The 19,359-nt window shown below is 39.8% G+C and overlaps 1 protein-coding gene across 1 annotated transcript in view; it reads right to left on the minus strand.

Moving 5' to 3' along the window:
* Positions 1-19,359, minus strand: part of smad1.S (SMAD family member 1 S homeolog) — a gene marked incomplete at its 5' end in the record, with an annotated part of 53,767 nt that overhangs the window by 10,959 nt on the left and 23,449 nt on the right. The window contains 3 exon segments of the mRNA NM_001090886.1: positions 346-567; positions 8,282-8,398; positions 12,756-13,010. Coding sequence (NP_001084355.1) covers positions 346-567; positions 8,282-8,398; positions 12,756-13,010 — 594 coding nt within the window.

The following is a 19,359-nucleotide window of genomic DNA, read 5'->3' on the forward strand; positions in this document are numbered from 1 at the left end:
TTTAAAAATTTGGATAATTTGATTATAAGAGAGTCTATGGGAGACAGCCTTTCTGTAATTCGGAGCTTTCTGGATAACAGTTTGCCAGAAACGGATCCCATACCTGTACTTGGGAAAAACACCCATTAAATGGGTTAAATGGAAAGTATGTCCTCTTTTGAAATATCACTTTTACATTAAGCGTTTCCAGTTATCTTCCAACTAACTAAAGTTAATACACCCCATATTTACAGCAAAAAAAATATATATTACTGCAGACACTATAACCAGACTAGAGACAAAAATGTATTTCTAGGAATAGATTAAAAATGAAACGGATAAGCAATGGTCAACAAACCAAATTACCTTTTCCAATATGCCGCCTGGTGTTCTCAATGGTCGAGTTTCGGTTCACATTAGACAGAAGCCCAAGGCAAAATCTGTTCCTGTTGTTTGAAGGATCAGTGAAGCCATCCACCAACACACTTGTGGAGGAGGCATGGAAAGCTTCTCCAACACGGTTGTTGAGCTCATAATAGACAATGGAGCACCAGTGTTTTGGCTCTTCATATGCAACAGCCTGGACATCTGCAAAAGAGATACGGTTAGAATGACATTCCCATATCCTAGCGTGGAGGATTATTTATTCAAGGTCGGATTTTTGTGGTTTTAGAGGTTTTTGAAACAACAACTAAACTCGTAAACCAGGACTGTCATCGAATTTATTAAAATAACCGAATACAAAAAGTGCTGAAGGATGAGGTAAAACATCTGTTATCCAGTACACTCGGGACCCATACCTGTACCTCACTAACCTCTAAATATTTAAATTTTTCTGACAATTCCTAGCGGGAAAAAAAAAAATCCAAAAACCTCCAAAAGTCTGAACAGATTTAAACCGGTCCAATAAAATTTTTCAAGATTCGTGGAAAAAAAAGTCGCAGTTTGATTGGTTCGTAAATTGGAGCCTTGGAGTGTGTCCTATTACAGAGCAGCACAGTTATTAACTACCGATACAATTTTTAACAAAATCAGCTAAACAAGCACATTAGTGTTTCATATAATTAGTAAAAGTACAGATTTATTTTAAAATTGACAAACCAACGCACACAACTTGTCACTGTAATTTTCCCCACTAGAGAACAAGTAAGTATAACCAGGGCTGTATTAAGATGGCCATTAACGCAAAGATCCGAATCAAGGATTCGTATGATTTTCGGAGTCCCGAAATTTTTCGTCTGGCGGAGACCGGTCGTTTAGTCGGACAGGTTAAAAGATTTCTGTCGGCTGCAGGTAATATCTCTGCATGTATTGCCGATCGTACGATTTTCAGTCACTAGCTTTGGTCAGACATAACTTTCGTACGATTGCCCTCAGGGGCAGAACATCGGCTGATTTTGTTCTTTTCTACTTTATTTGATCGGAATGGTTAGTGGCAGGTCGGGAGATGGGGAAGTCCGATCGTTTGAGGATTTAAATGATCGGATCTTTGCATCTATGGCCTTTAGTCAGGTGCTGCCCTAGGTATATAGATATATATGTGCACGGAGGACCAACAACATAAAACACATAACATAATCCAGAACTAATGTCAAAACGTCTATGGTGAGTAGAGTGTGAGTTTATGTAAGCTTCTGCTTTAAAGGAACAGTTCAGTATAAAAATAAAAACTGGGTAAATAGACTGTGCAAAATAAAAAATGTGTCTAATATAAAAAAAATGTAATGTATAAAGGCTGGAGTGACTGGATGTGTAACATAATAGCCAGAACACTACTTGCTACTTTGCAGCTCTCTTGGTTTACACTGACTGGTTACCAGGCAGTAACCAGTGACTTCGGGGGGGGGGGGGGGGGGGCACATGGGCCATATCGGTTGCTTTTGAATCTGAGCTGAATGTTGAGGATCAATTGCAAACTCACTGAACAGGCATGTCCCATGTGGCCCCCCTTCAAGTCGCTGACTAACTCCGAGTTAGACAGATGAAAAGAAGGAAGTAGTGTTCTGGCTATTATGTTACACATCCAGTCACTCCAGTCTTTATACATTACATTTTTGCCTAACTATATTAGAAACATTTTTTATTCTGCAGTGCACAGCCTATTTACCCAGTTTTTATTTTTACACTGAACTGTTCTTTTAAGCTTTACTTAAATTATATATATATATATATATATATATATATATATATATATATATATATATATATATATATATATATATATATATATATATATAACAATTCATAAATAACAATGCTCCAGCCAGTATTCATGACTAATTTCCCCAAATTGTGTTTCAGAAATGTCATTTGTCGATTATATACACGTAACAGCATATTTTTCAGTTAACATGTATCAGAGGAATGTTTGACGGTTTATATTTACATCACGTTTATATAAATATATTTCTTTATGGTTTGTTTATAAGGAAACTTTGCCCCGGTTATGTTAATCTGGGGATCTACACTGCAGTGACCTTAAAAAAAGTTTTTGAATAAACACTTAAATGTCAACTGTTTGGAGCAAGGTCAAGACTGGCAACTGTTTGCAATGTTCAGTAAAGGTTTTCTCTTATTGTATTAATTTGTATAGTTTGAACTGTTCCTGAACACTTTTTTGTGCACACATTTTTATTTATTTATTTTTTAAAACAAGTGTGCTGTAGGATTTATATGCCAACATCTCCATAAAACTAAACATATTTGAAAAACCCAGTGTCTTTGCATAACCAGGTGTATAAAGATAAAATGGCAAATTTCGAGTTCCAGAGCAAAATCTGTTATTAGTAAAGTGCATCGCATTGATGAAGTTTTTTTTTGTTGTATGTTTGTCAGAGTCATGAAAGAGTTACACAGCAGTGCTAGTCTTTTAAACTGCAATGTAGAGAAAGAATATCTTTGGGGAGATCTGAACTGACCACTCCACTTAGCTGGGCAGGATCTTGCAAATCAGCAGTGACAGCAATACAGCCAAGGATCAAAGCCAAAGGAGGGCACATTATCCATCCTCCAGCTACACAACTATCCAAGGACTCCTTGCCAGTGCAATTAAATTGTGCCTCGTTGTTGTAAGAAAGGGTTACTTCACTTTCACACATCACCGTACCAGTAACCATCCTACGGCTTTCTCAGACTTGCAAAGAAACCCTGCCAGCTGGCAATTCTTATGGGATGAATCATCCTTCTCTCACAGATTTTTCACACAGCTTCCTTACGTTTGCTACAAGTCATGCAGAGCAGGTGCGATGTGTCTGTGTTCCCAGCACAGGCCAACAATAGAAATCACCCAACTTTACCGACAGGATGCAGCTTGTTATACGCACTCTCCAAGGACTAACAAATCTTCTGCACAACAGGCTGCTGAACACTTGGAATGATATCTCTAATAACCTTACTTCATAAGGACACTTCCCAAAATGTAAGCCGCCCCTATTAAGGGGGCAATTACAGGGCTCAAACAGGCTGAACACATGTCTAAATAGGAAACACAGAAAAAGTGCATCTGGGAAAAGATATGACCAATGCAAGGCAGTCTGTTTTTGTACAATTTTGTCAAAATCACTGGGAGAAGTGCCATATTATATGCACCCCCACACATTAAAATTGCTAACCCGAGACTAAGGCTGGTGCTTTACTAAGGGCAAAGTCAGACAAGAAGATTCGGGGAGATTAATCACCCGGCAAACAAATCGCCTCTTCTTCAGACGACTAATCTCCCTGAACTGCCTCCCCGCTAGCTAGAATGTAAATCACAGACGGGATAGCACTCTGAGCGGTTTTCCAAAGTCGCCCTGAATTTTCCTCGTGAGGCAAATTTGGAAAACTAAGCGCTCAGAGTGCCATACCGCCAGCAATTTAGCTGGCGAGGAGATTTAGTCATCCGAAGAGGAGGCGATTAGTCACTGGGCGACTAATCTCCCCGAATCTGCCATCCCGCCGGTGATTTACATTCTAGCTGGCAGGAACGCAGTTCGGGGAGATTAGTTGCCCGAAGAAGAAACGATTTGTCGATGGACAACTAATCTCCTGAAATAGCAGCTTTATCTCTGCCCTATGTGTCAAGCAAGCGAATAAGACACTATTGGTGGTGTTGGGGGCTACACACGAATTCAGCAGCAGAGTACAGCAACGGGGGTATGTAGCTTATCCAACTATATATAAAAAAAAAAAAGCTTTGCTTGGCCTTATACACTTATATACTAATACACCTTTGCTCATTTACGAATATCTAGGACATGTTAAAAAAACGCATCAATGCTCTTGAAATAGGAGGTCTTCAGTAAGTTGTAAGGGTCATTTAATTAGTACAAAGATAACATGATGGTGCATCACACAAACTTCAGAAACATGTATTCATTCGAAGAGACCCTACTTTCTCATTAAAGGGCATGAAAAGGCAAAAAAATAAAATCCAATTTTTACTTTCTTTAATGAAAAAGAAACCAAGCTCCAATATACTTTAATTAAAAAACGTGTACAGTTTTTATAAGTAACCTGACAGCATGCAGTGAAATTCTCCCTTCATTTACTGCTGTGGATAGGAATTGTCAGACAGTTCCTAACTGCTGAGCAGGGAAACAATCATACTTATGAACAGCAGGGGAGGCCCCCGCCTTACTTACCAGCCATGCAGAACTGAAGCAGCTTTGTTTGTTTCCCTGTAGAGCAGTCGGCAACTATAGAGATTTGTATTGGATTTTATATTTTGCCTTTACATCCCCTTTACGGTTTACAGCTCCGGAGACAAATATCATGCCAGATTTAAACAGATAAACTGGGATTCTATTTAAAGGATTATTTTGCTGCAGCTGCTGGTTCTGCAGAGATGGAGAAAGTTTGTATTAAACAATACAAAAACTATAAAATCCACATTAAATTACATGACAGCACAGAACTCTGTGCAGTCTGCCTATTATGATTATTGATCAGTCTTGCTGTATCGACTTCTGGTAGATATTATTTGACTTATGCCGTTTTGATAATTTAAGACGATCCCTAAGCAGCCCAGACCACACTTGAGCATGTGCACAGTCTTGGTCTTGCAAAGATGTTTAGCAAAGTTACAAGATGGTGACCCCCCCTGTGGCCAACCTTGAAAGCATATATCATTTGTTTGATTAGGCTTGTTGTGCAGTAAGTTCATAATTAGAAAGTCTGTATTTTGTATACTAAACATAGTCTTTTTCTATTTTAGACTTTACTTCTCCTTTAACTAACCGAAGAACATAAAGTTACTGGGCCAGACAGGCCTTTACTGACACATTCGACTAAAAAATACAGAGTGGCTAGAGAGACCGACTTAATCCCAATACATCAGCTTCAAATGAATCCCTAGACTGTGTTCTGTACTCTGTATAAAAAGGTCAAATCATGTAGAAATTGCAGCAAAAACTCATGACCAGCCATGAAATGTGCAAATGTTTCACTGCCACAGAAGAAGGGGAAGTAAGAAAACAACCTCAGAAAGGGGGGGAGGGGACCCACAACCTGTTCCCACGGGAAGAGAACAGAACCAAGTTCTTAAAACAGAAAACATTTTTGAATGTGCAGGAATATTGGTTATTTCACAACTCACAAAAATAAATAAATAAGCTGAAATATTGACAATAATATATACAGTCATATGAAAAATGTTGCCGTTTTATTTATCATTGGCTGATCTTTCATAGTAGTAACTTCCTTTTAATATGTAATATGCCTTATGGAAACAGTAGTATTTCAGCAGTGACAAAGTTTATTGTATTAACAGAAAATATGCAATATGCATCATAACAAAATTAGACAGGTGCATAAATGTGGGCACACCAACAGAGATATTACATCAATACTTAGTTGAGCTCCTTTTGCAAATGTAACAGCCTCTGGACGCCTCCTATAGCCTTTGATGAGTGCCTGGATTCTGGATGGCGGTATTTATTACCATTCGTCCTTACAAAATCTCTCCACTTCAGTTAAATTTGATGGCTGCCAGGCATGGACAGCCTGCTATAAATCATCACATAGATTTTCGATGATATTCAAGTTGGGGGACTCTGCCTTTGTAGATTTCAAAGTGTGTTTAGGGTCATTGTCTTGTTGGAATAGCCAACAACCTTTGTAACTTCAACTTTGTGACTGATGCTTGATTATCCTGAAGAATTTGTTGATGTTGGGTTCAAATCCTCTCACCCTTGACTTTAACAAGGGCCACAGTCCCTGAACTAGCCACACAGTCCCACAGCATGATGGAACCTCCACCAAATTTGACAGTAGGTAACCGGTGTTTTTCTTGGAATGCGGTGTTCTCCTTCCGCCTTGTAAATCGCTTTTTGTTATGACCAAATAACAATTTTTGGTCAGTTTGTGTGGCTTGTCTAAATGAGCTTTTGCATACAAGCGACTGTGTGTGGTGTAAGTGCAAAAATGGCTTCTTTCTCATCACCCGGCCATACAGGTATTTTGTGCAAATTGTGCTGAATTGTAGAACGATGTACAAATACACCATCTGCAGCAAGATGTTTTTGCAGGTTTTTGGAGGTGATCTTTGGGTTGTCTGTAACCATTCTCACACTCCTCTGCATATGCTGCTCCTGTATTTTTCTTGGCCTGCCAGACCTGGGTTTTACAGCAACTGTACCCGTGGCCTTCCATTTCTCAATTACATTCCTTACAGTTGAAACAGAAAGTTTAAACCTCTGAGAGAGGCTTCCCCTAAACCATGATACTGATCAATCTTTGTTTTCAGATCTTTTGAGAGTTGCCTTGAGTATCCCATGCGGTCACTCTTCAAAGGAGAGTCAAACAGAAGCACAACTTGCAATTGGTCACCTTAAATACCTTTTCTCATGATTGGAAACACCTGCCTATAAAGTTAAAGGTTTAACGAGCTAATCCAACCAATTTGGTGTTGCCAGTAATCAGGAGTGAGCAGCAGTATTGAGCAGTTACATGCATTCAAATTAGCAAAATTACCCAAATTTTTGCACAGCCAGTTTTTCACATTTGATTTAACACCATACAAATGGATACTGCTTCACTAAAAGTCTCTGTTCAGAAAACACCCCAGTACTGGGAACTGGGAAATGAAAGACATACCACGGTTTTGTTTTTTGTCGGGCCCACCTTATCTTCAAAATGTGTGCTCATTTTAGAAGCTATAGATCTACCATCCAGTTTTTAGCTGGGTTTTTAGATGCATCTAGAAAAGGTAATGGACAGTCTCCGAAGTTGGAGAACCATAGCCCTGAAGGAGTAACATGGTAATTTTTGGTCATATCCATAAAAAAAACCTGAACCTGCCCTGTTATATTCTATCAAGGATATCAATCTAGTTGGTGGCGGACTCAGGATATGCTCCATAAAACTTTACTCCAAATTAATGTGAAAAAGCCTCCAGGGCCAAATGGAATACACCCTTGGGTAAGAAGAGAGCTTAGTTTAGCTATAGCTCTGTCTCATAACCACTTTTATCTGGTATGGTGCATATTGATTGGAGGAAAGCTGATGTAACTCCTATTTATTTATTTTTTAAGTGCAATCTCAGTCATTTTAAAGTATTGTATCAGTGATTGCAGAGAGGACAAATCTATGCAGTCTAATTCCATCCAGGATGCAGCATCATTGAAGTTGGATCTTGACAAACTGGCAATTTGGGCAGCTAAGTGGCAGATGAGATTCAATGTTGATAAATGTAAAGTCATGCACCTGGGATGTAAAATATCCAAGCCACTTATACCCTTAATGGGACTGCACTAGGCAAATCCATAATGGAAAAGGACCTTTGAGTCCTTGTAGATGATAAACTTGGCTGTTGCAAGCAATGCCAGTGAGCAGCTTCAAGGGCAAATAAGGTCTTGAGCTGTATTAAAAGGGGCATAGATCTGCGGGAATAGAGGGGGGGATTCTTCCTCTGTGGAGAGTGCTGGTAAGGCCCAGTCTAGAATATACCGTAGAGTTTTGGTTTCCAGCGCTCAAACGGGACATTATTGAATTATAGAGGGTACAGAGAAGGGCAACTAAGCTGGTAAAAGTTATGGAAAATATCGGCTAAATGAAAAGACTTGCCAAGATGGGGATGTTCACGCTGGAGAAGATGCACTTGAGGGGTGAAATAATAACTATGTATAAATATACAAGGGGATCATATAATAATTTCTCCATTCCCTACTATGGCTTCTGCTGTATTTAGGATTCTGTTCCACTAATTAGCAAAACCTGGTGGTCTCTGACTGGAGAGACCTCTTTCTGTGTATTTAGGCTTTTTCTAAATCTTTAGTTCACCTTCAACTAAGTCATAAAAAAATGTATCCATTGTTGGGCTTACCTGCTCTATTGATATCTTGAGAGATGTTAGGCACCATCAGATTTGTGTCCATTGGCTGAGAGTTGTCTTGCGTCATCTGATCCTCGGGAGGCATATAAGCTGGAGGAGGGGTGTCAGCTGTATATTAAAACAAGTATGGAAAAATTAAAAAAAAACTTCACTGCATCCTGGGTGCCAAACGCTTCCACCATTGCTCTGAACATATTGCATGGTAAATAATAGCATAGAATAAATTACATTTAAAGGAGAAGGAAATGGTTTGTATATTTGGGGTTGGCAAAAGTAAAGCACCGCCCAAATGATTGTATTTACTTACTCAAGACCCCAGACTGGTGGTCCTATAGGAGCACCACAGAGCATTCCTCTTCCTACTTTCAGCTTGCGGATATGCATGCGCAAGCTGAAAGTAGAAGTAGGAAGAGGAATGCTCTTCTAGGAAGAGGGGTGCCTAACTTTTGGCACCCCCAAGTATAAATAACTTTCCTTCTCCTTTAAGCCAAAATAAATGTTTTCTACAATGTGAGAGTTAATTATGTGAACTTAGTAAAGGAAATGACTGGTTTGCACTAAAGCAGAATGAATGGCCATACTCTAAACACTCCATATTCTTAAAGGAAGCCACTTCCTCCCCTATTTAAGCTAATGAGCCTGGGTCATTTCTAAGATCTATACCAGATTGCTTACGCACTGGCTAATTTCCTTTGTAAATCACGCTAGCATAACATTGTATTGACAATTTTCTGAACACAGCCTTTCCTACCAAAAGGATTTAGCAGATAAAACTTTGCAATTATTGAAGTCACACCACCAGCAAGATTTAACCACAGACTGTACTAAGGTAGTGCAAAGATTGATGAATTAAGTGCAGAATTCAGGGTGTTAAAATGTAAACCCAAGTTAAATGATGCATTCATATATTCTTTTTGTAGCATTAACCTTTAACAAGTACTGTTAAAAGTATGTATATGTATTTATAAAGGGAAAAGGAAGCACTAGAATATCAGCAACATTGAGTGACATGCCTCAGGGATAAACCAAAGCACAAGGGGTTATTTACTTTATTCAGAAGCGCAAGTACTAGGATTCTATGGGGTGACATCTTGCCTATGTACATCCCACTCATCTCTCTCGTATAGATCACTGGGGCCAAGCTCTAGTCAAGGGACAATCAGCAATATAGGAAATGCAGAAATCAGTGTGTAGATTGTGGCATTTGCACACGGTGTTCTGCATTGTAAAGGACTCCCATGTGTCTTGCTTCACCACAGACCCGTCACTGTAATAAAGTAAAAACTTAAATGTGTATTGCAAAGAGTCTTTAAATATCTAGAGATATCTAAAGACTTTAATTCCTATTCATCCTGCCAACCAGTAAAAACACACACATACTTAATAATACAAGGCCAGTTCAACTGGACCAAGGCTCTGGCAATTGTATTCAAACAAGATCTCACTCATCAGTAGGGTAAACATACTTAACAAAATTCTCATGGATTTATGACAGTAGGACAAAAGCCTAGTTTTTCAATTGATCCTATATTGTGAATGTCCCTACTTGGAGTGCAACAGTAGTTTTTAATTAAAAGTGCTTAGTATGGTCAGTGCCCTTCTTTACAATTCACTTGCTTCTTCACAATCACAGCAGCCATCCTTGACCCACCAACATCATCCTCATCACTGCCAACTAGGGTTGCCACCTTTTCTGGTAAAAAATACCGGCCTTCCTATATATTTACTTTTTTCTCCCTATTGATAACATTGGGATCACCCATCATTTTTACCGGCAAGGCCGGTAAAATACCAGCCAGATGGCAACCCTACTGCCAACATTGCTCTGTGCATGCATGATCGTCTCTGTACATACTGCACCAGGGGCACATGTACAAGAGAACTGTTGTGTCTTCTTGAAAGTTCCTTTCCTCTACATCATTTATGAGGTGTAAACAGCAGCACAAAGGAGGAAAATGTTTTATTGGGCAATTTAGTACCCATTTCCAGCAATGTACTTGTGCTTGCTATTTTTTACATAAGTAAAGGTAACATTTTCTGTGTATTCAATTACCTATATTCCATTCTGTGTCATGGAATATTAGATGGATGGTTTTCCCTTTAAGGTTTCTATTCAAAGCAAATTCAATGTGTGTGCAAGTCATTACACCACATCAGATTGCTCCCAAAAGGATGCAGCTGTTAAGAGAGCAGGAAAGCTTAGCCTAGCATTTTTTGTCTGGATCAGAGACAGGAATGCATCAAAAAACATTGCTTTTAAAACCATAATATATATTTTTAAACAGAAATAATCTCTGCAAAATTTCACAAACCAAAAGTTTCTGGTAAAGACAGAAACACTTGGTGCGCCATTACAGTGTGAAGTGTTTTATTAACTGGATGATATTATAAAAGGTCAAATAATCTGGATAGGAGAGCAATCACATAGTGTTGGAAAACAGCATGCTTCTAGTTGTAACATACTACGCATCGATCGTTCAACATTTCAAGAACCCAAAAAAAAAAAAAAATTCAAAGGCTTCTTTGTAAGAGCTGGAAGAAGTGGGAGAGGAGAGATCAGCTATTGAACCACAATGCCTGCTTCTCATGTCCTCAAGTCTCCTGCAAAGGACCGGAGAGCTCTAAACCAGATGGCTCTTTCAGTAAGCAGGCAGGCAGCAGGGGGGCCCTGAAGCGTGAATCAATGACTTATAACTGCCACCTCCTTTGTTGGCTGAAGTATGGGGAATAACTGACCTGGTGCTTTCATGTCAATGCTTAATCTTTAGAGCTGTAATTATGCATTTGTGAAATAACAGCTCAGAAGGGAAGATAAAGCTCTGTAGTGACACCTCGGAGGCCTCATGCACATACTTTTTGCTTGTTTACCTGCACGAGGGATCCAAATGCATTGAGATCAGCTTACGGGAACCCAATGATTGCATTGCATGTCCTACTGTATTTCAGCGTTTCCCATATGTTCATTGCTTTGATTTTAATAAAATGAGATCATACCGAGAAGTCAACCCTAAGGCAGGCTGGGAGCCAACAAAATCTCTTAAAGGGCCACATCTGGCCTGCAGGCCTCCAGATGAACATCCTCTATTTAAAGGGGCACTATTGTGAATATGAAAATGTAATTTAAGCTTAATCACACTGAAATGAAAAACTTTGTAATTGTAATCAATTAAATATTCCACTTCATTCTGAAATAATCAAGTTTATCTTCACTATCCCTCTCTCTGCATCTCTTTCTCTTCATTGCAGTTGGGTGTGAAATTTTTAATTGACTATATTTAGAAAATTATTTCAGTATGCTGAAGCTTATACATTTTAATTTTTGCAATAGTTGCCCTTTAACAGGCACACTCATATTTTGGTCCAACTGGGTGTCTTACAGGGTATTGGATAAAATTCAGCCATAAAGGCACTTATGCCCATATGTTAAAAGCATTTAGACCAAGGGCAAACAGCTCTCAGGCTGCATTTTTTTTTTTCAGACAGAGAAGCAGACCCGCTCTGTGCCCTATCTCCACTGATTTAAATAAGATCCAATTGCATGCAGTCACACACAATGGAGAAGAGATTGGGCTGAAATCACAGCTTTTCACATTTTTGGCCCGACTTGCACGATGCTGTGTGTGACTGCATGCTAACAAAAGTGGTTCAGATGAATGTAAACAGGGCACGGACCGGGTCTTCTTCTTTCAATCTGAGCTCTGTCTGCCCATGGCCTTAATGTGGCCATACATAATCAGATCCCCTTGCTAGATTTGTCAAACATGTGCAGCTTATCAAATATGTAGTCAGTATGAGACAATGGCCAAACATGATTGGAGTAGAATTCTTTACATCTCCTTAGTAATTCTACAGAATAATAAAAACCAAATGGAATTATAATGTATACACAAATGACCCTTCCAAGGGGCAGTGCCATAAAGAGAACAAGGTTTTATCCTTTCACTGTTACACTAGACAAGTCTTATCTTGGAGTATTCGTCCTATCTGGGAACAATGTGGCAATCAAAATGTCATCCCTACTGCAAACTACTCTCCAAGGTCTACACCCTGCTGGCACCCTTGGGTACATGGAAGTTGGGGTTTAAGACTAACATTTGCTGTAATTTGTATAGGCCCTACTTTACTATTTTATAACCTTTCAACATACCCAACAGTTATGTCTGGTTGACATAAGGGCCTGGTCATGCTTATACAGACTGCTGAATAGAATAAGACTGCATTATGCAGTCTATATCTATTTATATACATTTTCTTTAGCACTAACTTAATTAACCAACTGAACTACAATTTTATTATTTTCAGATAATAGTATTCTTTAGATATAATACATTAAACAAGCTACAGAGATCATAAGTTACCCAGATATCCAGCAGCAACCCCAAAACTATCCTGTTTTTTTGAAACCCCACAGATAAAAATCTTACTATAACTTTGATACATGCTACATCTCAAAACAAAATCATACCTGGTATTTGAAAAGGGCTCCCAGGATCAGAGCTCGCTGGTGAGTGAGGATAAGTACTGCCGCTTCCCGGAGAGTTTGGGTAGCTGCTGTTCGGCGAGTGAGGGAACGGATGGCTGTTTGGCTGCTGGAAAGAGTCTGGAAAAGTTGCGTTGTGAGGCATATGTGGCTCGCTTGGCTCCAAGTTTCGGAATTGCGCAAGGAGACTGTGCTGTGGGTTGTACTCACTGTGCCGTGGAACAAGGACAGGTGGCAAGACTGGAAAAAGAAAGAAAACATCACCTATTAGAAACTAGGACAATACAACAGTAGATTTCCTTAAAGAAAAGGTATTTCAGGGTCCAATTTTTGCACTTTGTCCCCTGTCCTATGCGAAGCACATATAGATGCAGGACTTTGCACTCCAGAATGGAACCACAACAGGCTACTAAAAAAGCAAAGCCATGCACAAAACATAAGGTAAGATCACTAAAAATAATCAAATCAGATTTAAGAGTTTCTCTGAAGGAGGATCTAGCAGAAGCAATCTGGTTTCTAAGAACCATACTTTGGTTCAATTTGGATTCTAATTAAAGGGGTGGTTCATACAATTCTAAGTATGGATGCACCGAATCCAGGATTCTGCCTTTTTCAGCAGTATTCAGGCGAATCCTTCTGCCCAGCCGAACCGAATCCTAATTTGCATATGCAAATTAGATAGAGGTGAGTGTGTGAATTTTAGTTGCAAAACAAGGAAGTAAAAAAATGTTTTCCCCTTCTCACCCCTAATTTGCATATGCAAATTAAAGAATCGGATTCGGTTCGGTATTTGGCCGGATCTTTCACAAAGGATTCGGGGTTTGGCCGAATCCAAAATAGTGGATTCGGTGCATCCCTAATTCTAAGCAACTTTTCAATTGGTCTTTTTTTTTTTTTTTTTAAATAGTTTAATTTAATAGTTTAATTATTTACTTCATTCTGACTCTATCAAATGAGGTTCACTGACCCCATCTAAAAAATACAATTGCTCTGTAAGGCTACAAATGTATTATTATTGCTACTCGTCTTTCTATTCAGGCCCTCTCCTATTCATATTTCAGTCTCTTATTTAAATCAATGCTTGGTTGCTAGGGTAATTTGGACCCTAGTAACCAGAAAAGAGGCAGGCCCAAGACTATAAATCTAGGCGTCGGAAGCCATCAGTGCGACCCAAAGATGTTGTGCAGGAACCAGCCCAAACCCAAGGGTTTTGGGCCAGCCCGCACATCAATACTGAGCTGACAAGACACCAGAGACATATACATTAAACTTTAATATAAACAGTGGTCATTAAAAATCAGACAGTGGGTACTATGATTTGCTACATGTTGCAGGTGCTTTATTTTTGAATTCCTGGTTTGGGGGCAAGTTTTGGTTGCATAAAAACCAGGTGTACTGCCAAATAGAACTTCTTGTAGGCTGCCAGTCCATAAGTGCTACCAATAGTTATCAACAGCCCATTGCTTCAGATGAGATATTGCCTTTTAGGAATTGGAAAACACTATTATGGGGTTTCAGCAGGGATCGTCTTAAATATGTTGGTTTCTATAGAATTCACTGTTCTAAACCATTGACATGGTTAAAGAGGGCAAAGGGGCCAATATTATGGGGCACATTTACGATTGGTCGAATATTGAGGGTTAATTAACTCTCGATATTCGACCATCAAAGTAAAATCCTTCGACTATCGAAGTCGAAGGATTTACCACAATTTGTTCGTTCGAACGATCGTAGGAAAAAACGTTTGATTGAACAATTAAATCCTTCGAATCAAACGATTTTCCTTCAATAAAAATATACTTAGAAAGCCTATGGGGGACCTTCCCCATCGGCTAACATTGGTGCTCGGTAGGTTTTAGGTGGCAAAGTTTTTTTTAAAGAGACAGTACTTTGACTATCAAATGGTCGAATAGTCAAATGATTTTTAATTCGAATCGTTCGAGTCGAAGTCGTAGTCGAAGTAGCCAATTCGATGGTCGAAGTAGCCAAAATTAGAAATTCAACGTTTTTTCCTTCTAATCCTTCACTCGAGCTAAGTAAATGTGCCCCTAAGAGAACGCTTAGGAAGTCACAGGACTGCTATAAAAAAGATGATCGCCCATAAGAACTTAGTCTGTAAGGATGATGCAGCTAAGGATAAAGAGAGCATCTCATTTTGACAATCTGGATACGCTCTGCCTAACCACTGACAATTTTCTACCACCCAGGAGAAGTGGTACTAGATATAGGACCTTTCAACAATGTGAATACTTACTTTGGGTGTTAAAAGTAAAATGACTAGTTTGGTTAAATTTTAGTATTTTCACACTGCAGAAATATATTTTTTTTATTCTATGTTATGGAAAAAATAAAAAAATTGCAGTAGGAGGAAAAAAAATATTTTTAAAGATGGAACAGGTTGTGGGAAGAGACTAGTCACGCAGGTACAAAGCATTTGAAAGTAGTAGTGAGGAGGGGCGGTAGGCAGTCTTATATTTACTGCCAAGTGTCAGCAACTCAGTGTAGACCACCCAGCATGCAACAATGTATAGCACTTCTAATAATAATAATAAGTTATTAACTCAAGATATAGTAGACTCGCCATGAGCAGCTGCTCAGCTTTGCTTCCTATAAGAAACCAGATATGGGGCTCTTACACACAGGGGTTTACGCTTGCGTTTCCAAGCAAGTGGTTATTTTATGCACTCCACTGCGTCATCTGCAGGGACCAACCATCAGGAAGGTGCAGGGGGGAATCAGTGCCAGGATACCAACCACTGACATAGGGATGGAGGGTGGATTTTGAGGTTTGCATAAAGGGTTGAGTGGGTCCAAATACTACTTGGGCTACTTGAATGAAGTCCATTTTTACAGCCATGGGTACAGGTGCAATAGAAAGTAATGGGCTCGGTTAACTCTGCGTTTGTGTGTGTTGGAAACTGCTCATGGGGAATTTGTTGCTTCTTGGGTTAAAAACCCTTCTGTGGATATAACGGAAAACCTTAGTAGGTTGTAGGGATTCACTCAAATGTGGCAATTCTTTTTTATAGGACTATAGTATTTTATAGTATGCACCTGGCAGTCCATTCCACAACCTCACTGTCTCCACTGTGAAGAACCACCAACGTTGCTTCAAATGAAAGTTCTTTTCCTCTAGTCTGAAGGGGAGGCCTCTGGTACACTGATCCTCTTTATGGGTAAAAAGGTCTCCTGCTATTTGTCTATAATGTCCTCTAATGTACTTGTAAAGTGTAATCATGTCCCCTCGCAAGCGCCTTTCTTCCAGAGAAAACAACCCCAACCTTGACAATCTACCCTCATAATTTAAGTCTTCCATCCCTCCAACCAATTTAGTTGCACTTAGTCTCTGACTCTCTCCATCTCATTTATATCCCTCTTAAGGACTGGAGTCCAAAACTACACTGCATACTCCAGATGAGGCCTCACCAGGGACCTATAAAGAGGCATAATTATGTTTTCATCCCTTGAGTTAATGCCCTTTTTTATGCAAGACAGAACTTTATTTGCTTTAGTAGCCACAGAACGACACTGCCCAGAATTAGACAACTTGTTATCTACAAAGACCCCTAGATCCTTCTCATTTAAGGAAACTCCCAACACACTGCCATTTAGTGTATAACTTGCATTTATATTATTTTTGCCAAAGTGCATAACCTTGCATTTATCAACATTGAACCTCATTTTCCAGTTTGCTCCCCAGTTTTCCAACTTGGACAAATCACTCTGCAAAGTGGCAGCATCCTGCATGGAACCTATAGTTCTGCACAATTTAGTATCATCTGCAAAAATAGAAACAGTACTTTCAATGCCCACCTCCAGGTCATTAATAAACAAGTTGAAAAGCAAGGGACCTAGTACAGAGCCCTGCGGTACTCCACTAACAACACTGGTCCAATTAGAAAATGTTCCATTTACCACCACTCTTTGTAGTCTATCTTTTAGCCAGTTCTCTATCCAGGTACAAATACTATGTTCCAGGCCAACATTCCTTAATTTAACCAGTAACCTTCTGTGTGGCACTGTATCAAATGCTTTAGCAAAGTCTAAGTAAATCACATCCACTGCCAGTTCACTGTAAAAATAAAAACTAAGTAAATAGATATGCTATGCAAAATAAAATAAAAAGTTTAATATAGTTAGCCAAAGATGTAATGTATAAAGGTTGGAGTGACTGGATGTTTTAACATAACAGAACACTTCCTGCTTTTCAGCTCTCTAACTCTGAGTTAAGGTGGCCATACATGGAGAGATCCGCTCGTTTGGCAATGTCGCCAAACGAGCGGATCTCCCTCCAATATGCCCACCTTGAGGTGGGCAATATCTGCTGATCCGATCATGGGCCCTAGGGCCCAACGATCGGATCCTAAAGATGCCCAAACGGGCGGTCGGATCGAGGGACCGCATCGACGAATAGATGCGGCCGCGATCCGACAGGATTTTCTGACCCATCCGATCGAGATCTGGCCGACTTTCGGCCAGATCTCGATCGGTGAAGCCCGTCGGGGGGCCCCATACACGGGCCAATAAGCTGCCGACACGGTCTGTTGGCAGCTTTTATCGGCCCGTGTATGGCCACCTTTAGTCAGTGTACAGCAAAGGAATTCCAACGGCACACAGGACTGTGAGAAATCTTCAAAAATTTATTTCAATGCGGAGTGCGATGCAACGTTTCGGGGAGTAAAACTCCCTTGATGCTTGACAAAGGGGTTTTACTCCCCGAAACGTTGCATCGCACTCCGCATTGAAATAAATTTTTGAAGATTTCTCACAGTCCTGTGTGCCGTTGGAATTCCTTTGCTGTACTCTGTTGTGGGGCTGCCGAACCTCTGCCAGTGAGCACCAGGCATATTGCTGTTACCTGTTGGGTGTGCGGGATCCTGTTTTATTCCCACCTTTAGTCAGTGACTTGAAGGGGGGCCGCATGGGACATAACAGTTCAGTAAGAGTTTGCAATTGATCCTCCACATGCAGCTCAGATTCAAAAGCAACAGTTATGACCCATTCCCCCCCCCCTCAAGTCACTGATAGGTTACTGCCTGGTAACCAATCAGTGGAAACTATGAGAGCTCCAAAAGTAGGAAGTAGTGTTCTGGCTATTATGTTACACATCAAATAATGCCAGTCTTTATACATTACAGCAGTGATCCCCAACCAGTAGCTCGTGAGCAACATGTTGCTCACCAACCCCTTGGATGTTGCTATCAGTGGCCTCAAAGCAGGAACTTATTCTTGAATTCCATGCTTGGAAGCAAGTTTTGGTTGTATAAAAACCTGGTGCACTACCAAACAGAGCCTCAATGTAGGTTGACAATCCACATAGGGGCTATCAAATGGCCAATCACAACACGTATTTGGCACCCCAAGAATATTTTTCATGCTTGTGTTGCTCCCCAACTCCTTTTTCTTCTGAATATTGCTCACGGGTTTGAATGGTTGGGGATCCCTGCATTACAGTTTTTGACTAACTAACTATATTAGAAACATTTTTTATTTTAAATGGGCTATCAATTTACCCAGTTTTTATTTTTATACTGAACAATTCCTTTAATGCAAGGGCCACACAAGGTAGACCCAAGGGTGAGAGGCAGCTCGTGAAAAAGTGATTGTTTCAGTCATTATGTTGAGAATGGGCTACAGGGCACAATAGCATAAATTACTATGTTATGTTTCCTCATACTCATGCGCTTAATGAATAAACCTTATTATGTGCTTAATGAAAAGCTTATTATGTGCATCCACAGGTATAATTAGAAATCAGGGAAACTATGCGCACACCACAAGCTCCCCCCAGTGCGGCCAGAACAGTGCTGGTGGGGGCATTTTTCAAAAAAAAATAAAAAAAAAATAAATTGTGCCAGCACCTGTGGTGGAGTAAACAGATGGCGCCAATAGGAGCCCTTTCTATTCACTGCCTATACTTGGATAGTGGTCCAATGTTTTCACTGGCAAGGAAATTGGCAGAGAGTGGTCACATAGAATTAATGGCTCTATACAGAATTATTGAACAAAAACTATATTTATAAATCTAAGATGTAAAAATTAAAATAACTGATTTTAGGTATTAATTTTTCCACAAAAAGAAAAATGGAAGGTTTTACTAAATATAAACAGCCAGCAGTCTGGATGCAAGTTAGATCAGCCAATGATAATTTTGCAATGGACTCCAGCACAATTCCTTACTGAAGCCTGAGGGGGGGGGGGTGGAGGATAAAAAGGGTTGTTCTCCCTGTCAAAATGTTTGCTTTTCAATCTAAATCATGCCAAGTAATTCCAAGTGAAGGGGGGTGAAAAAAGGAGCTGCTGGGAGGATCCACAGTTGGGAAAACGCATATCACTATAAAGGGACAATAAAGCAGGAAGGAAGGGGCAGGGAGGAGTAGTAACACCAAAGGAATAAAGCAAACCTGCAAGGGACTATTAAAGTTGTTTTTATCTGAAACGGCACATGCACAGAAGTAAACTTCCCTCACACATTAAATTAAATAGAAGCATGAAGAATTCAAGGACATGTTGCAGCAGATTCAGATATGCAGCTAGCATGCTTAAGCCAAACAGTAAGCCACATGGCTGGTAGTTTAGCTAAAGTACC

Source organism: Xenopus laevis, chromosome 1S (genome assembly GCF_017654675.1).
Source record: "Xenopus laevis strain J_2021 chromosome 1S, Xenopus_laevis_v10.1, whole genome shotgun sequence".
NCBI lineage: Eukaryota > Metazoa > Chordata > Amphibia > Anura > Pipidae > Xenopus > Xenopus laevis.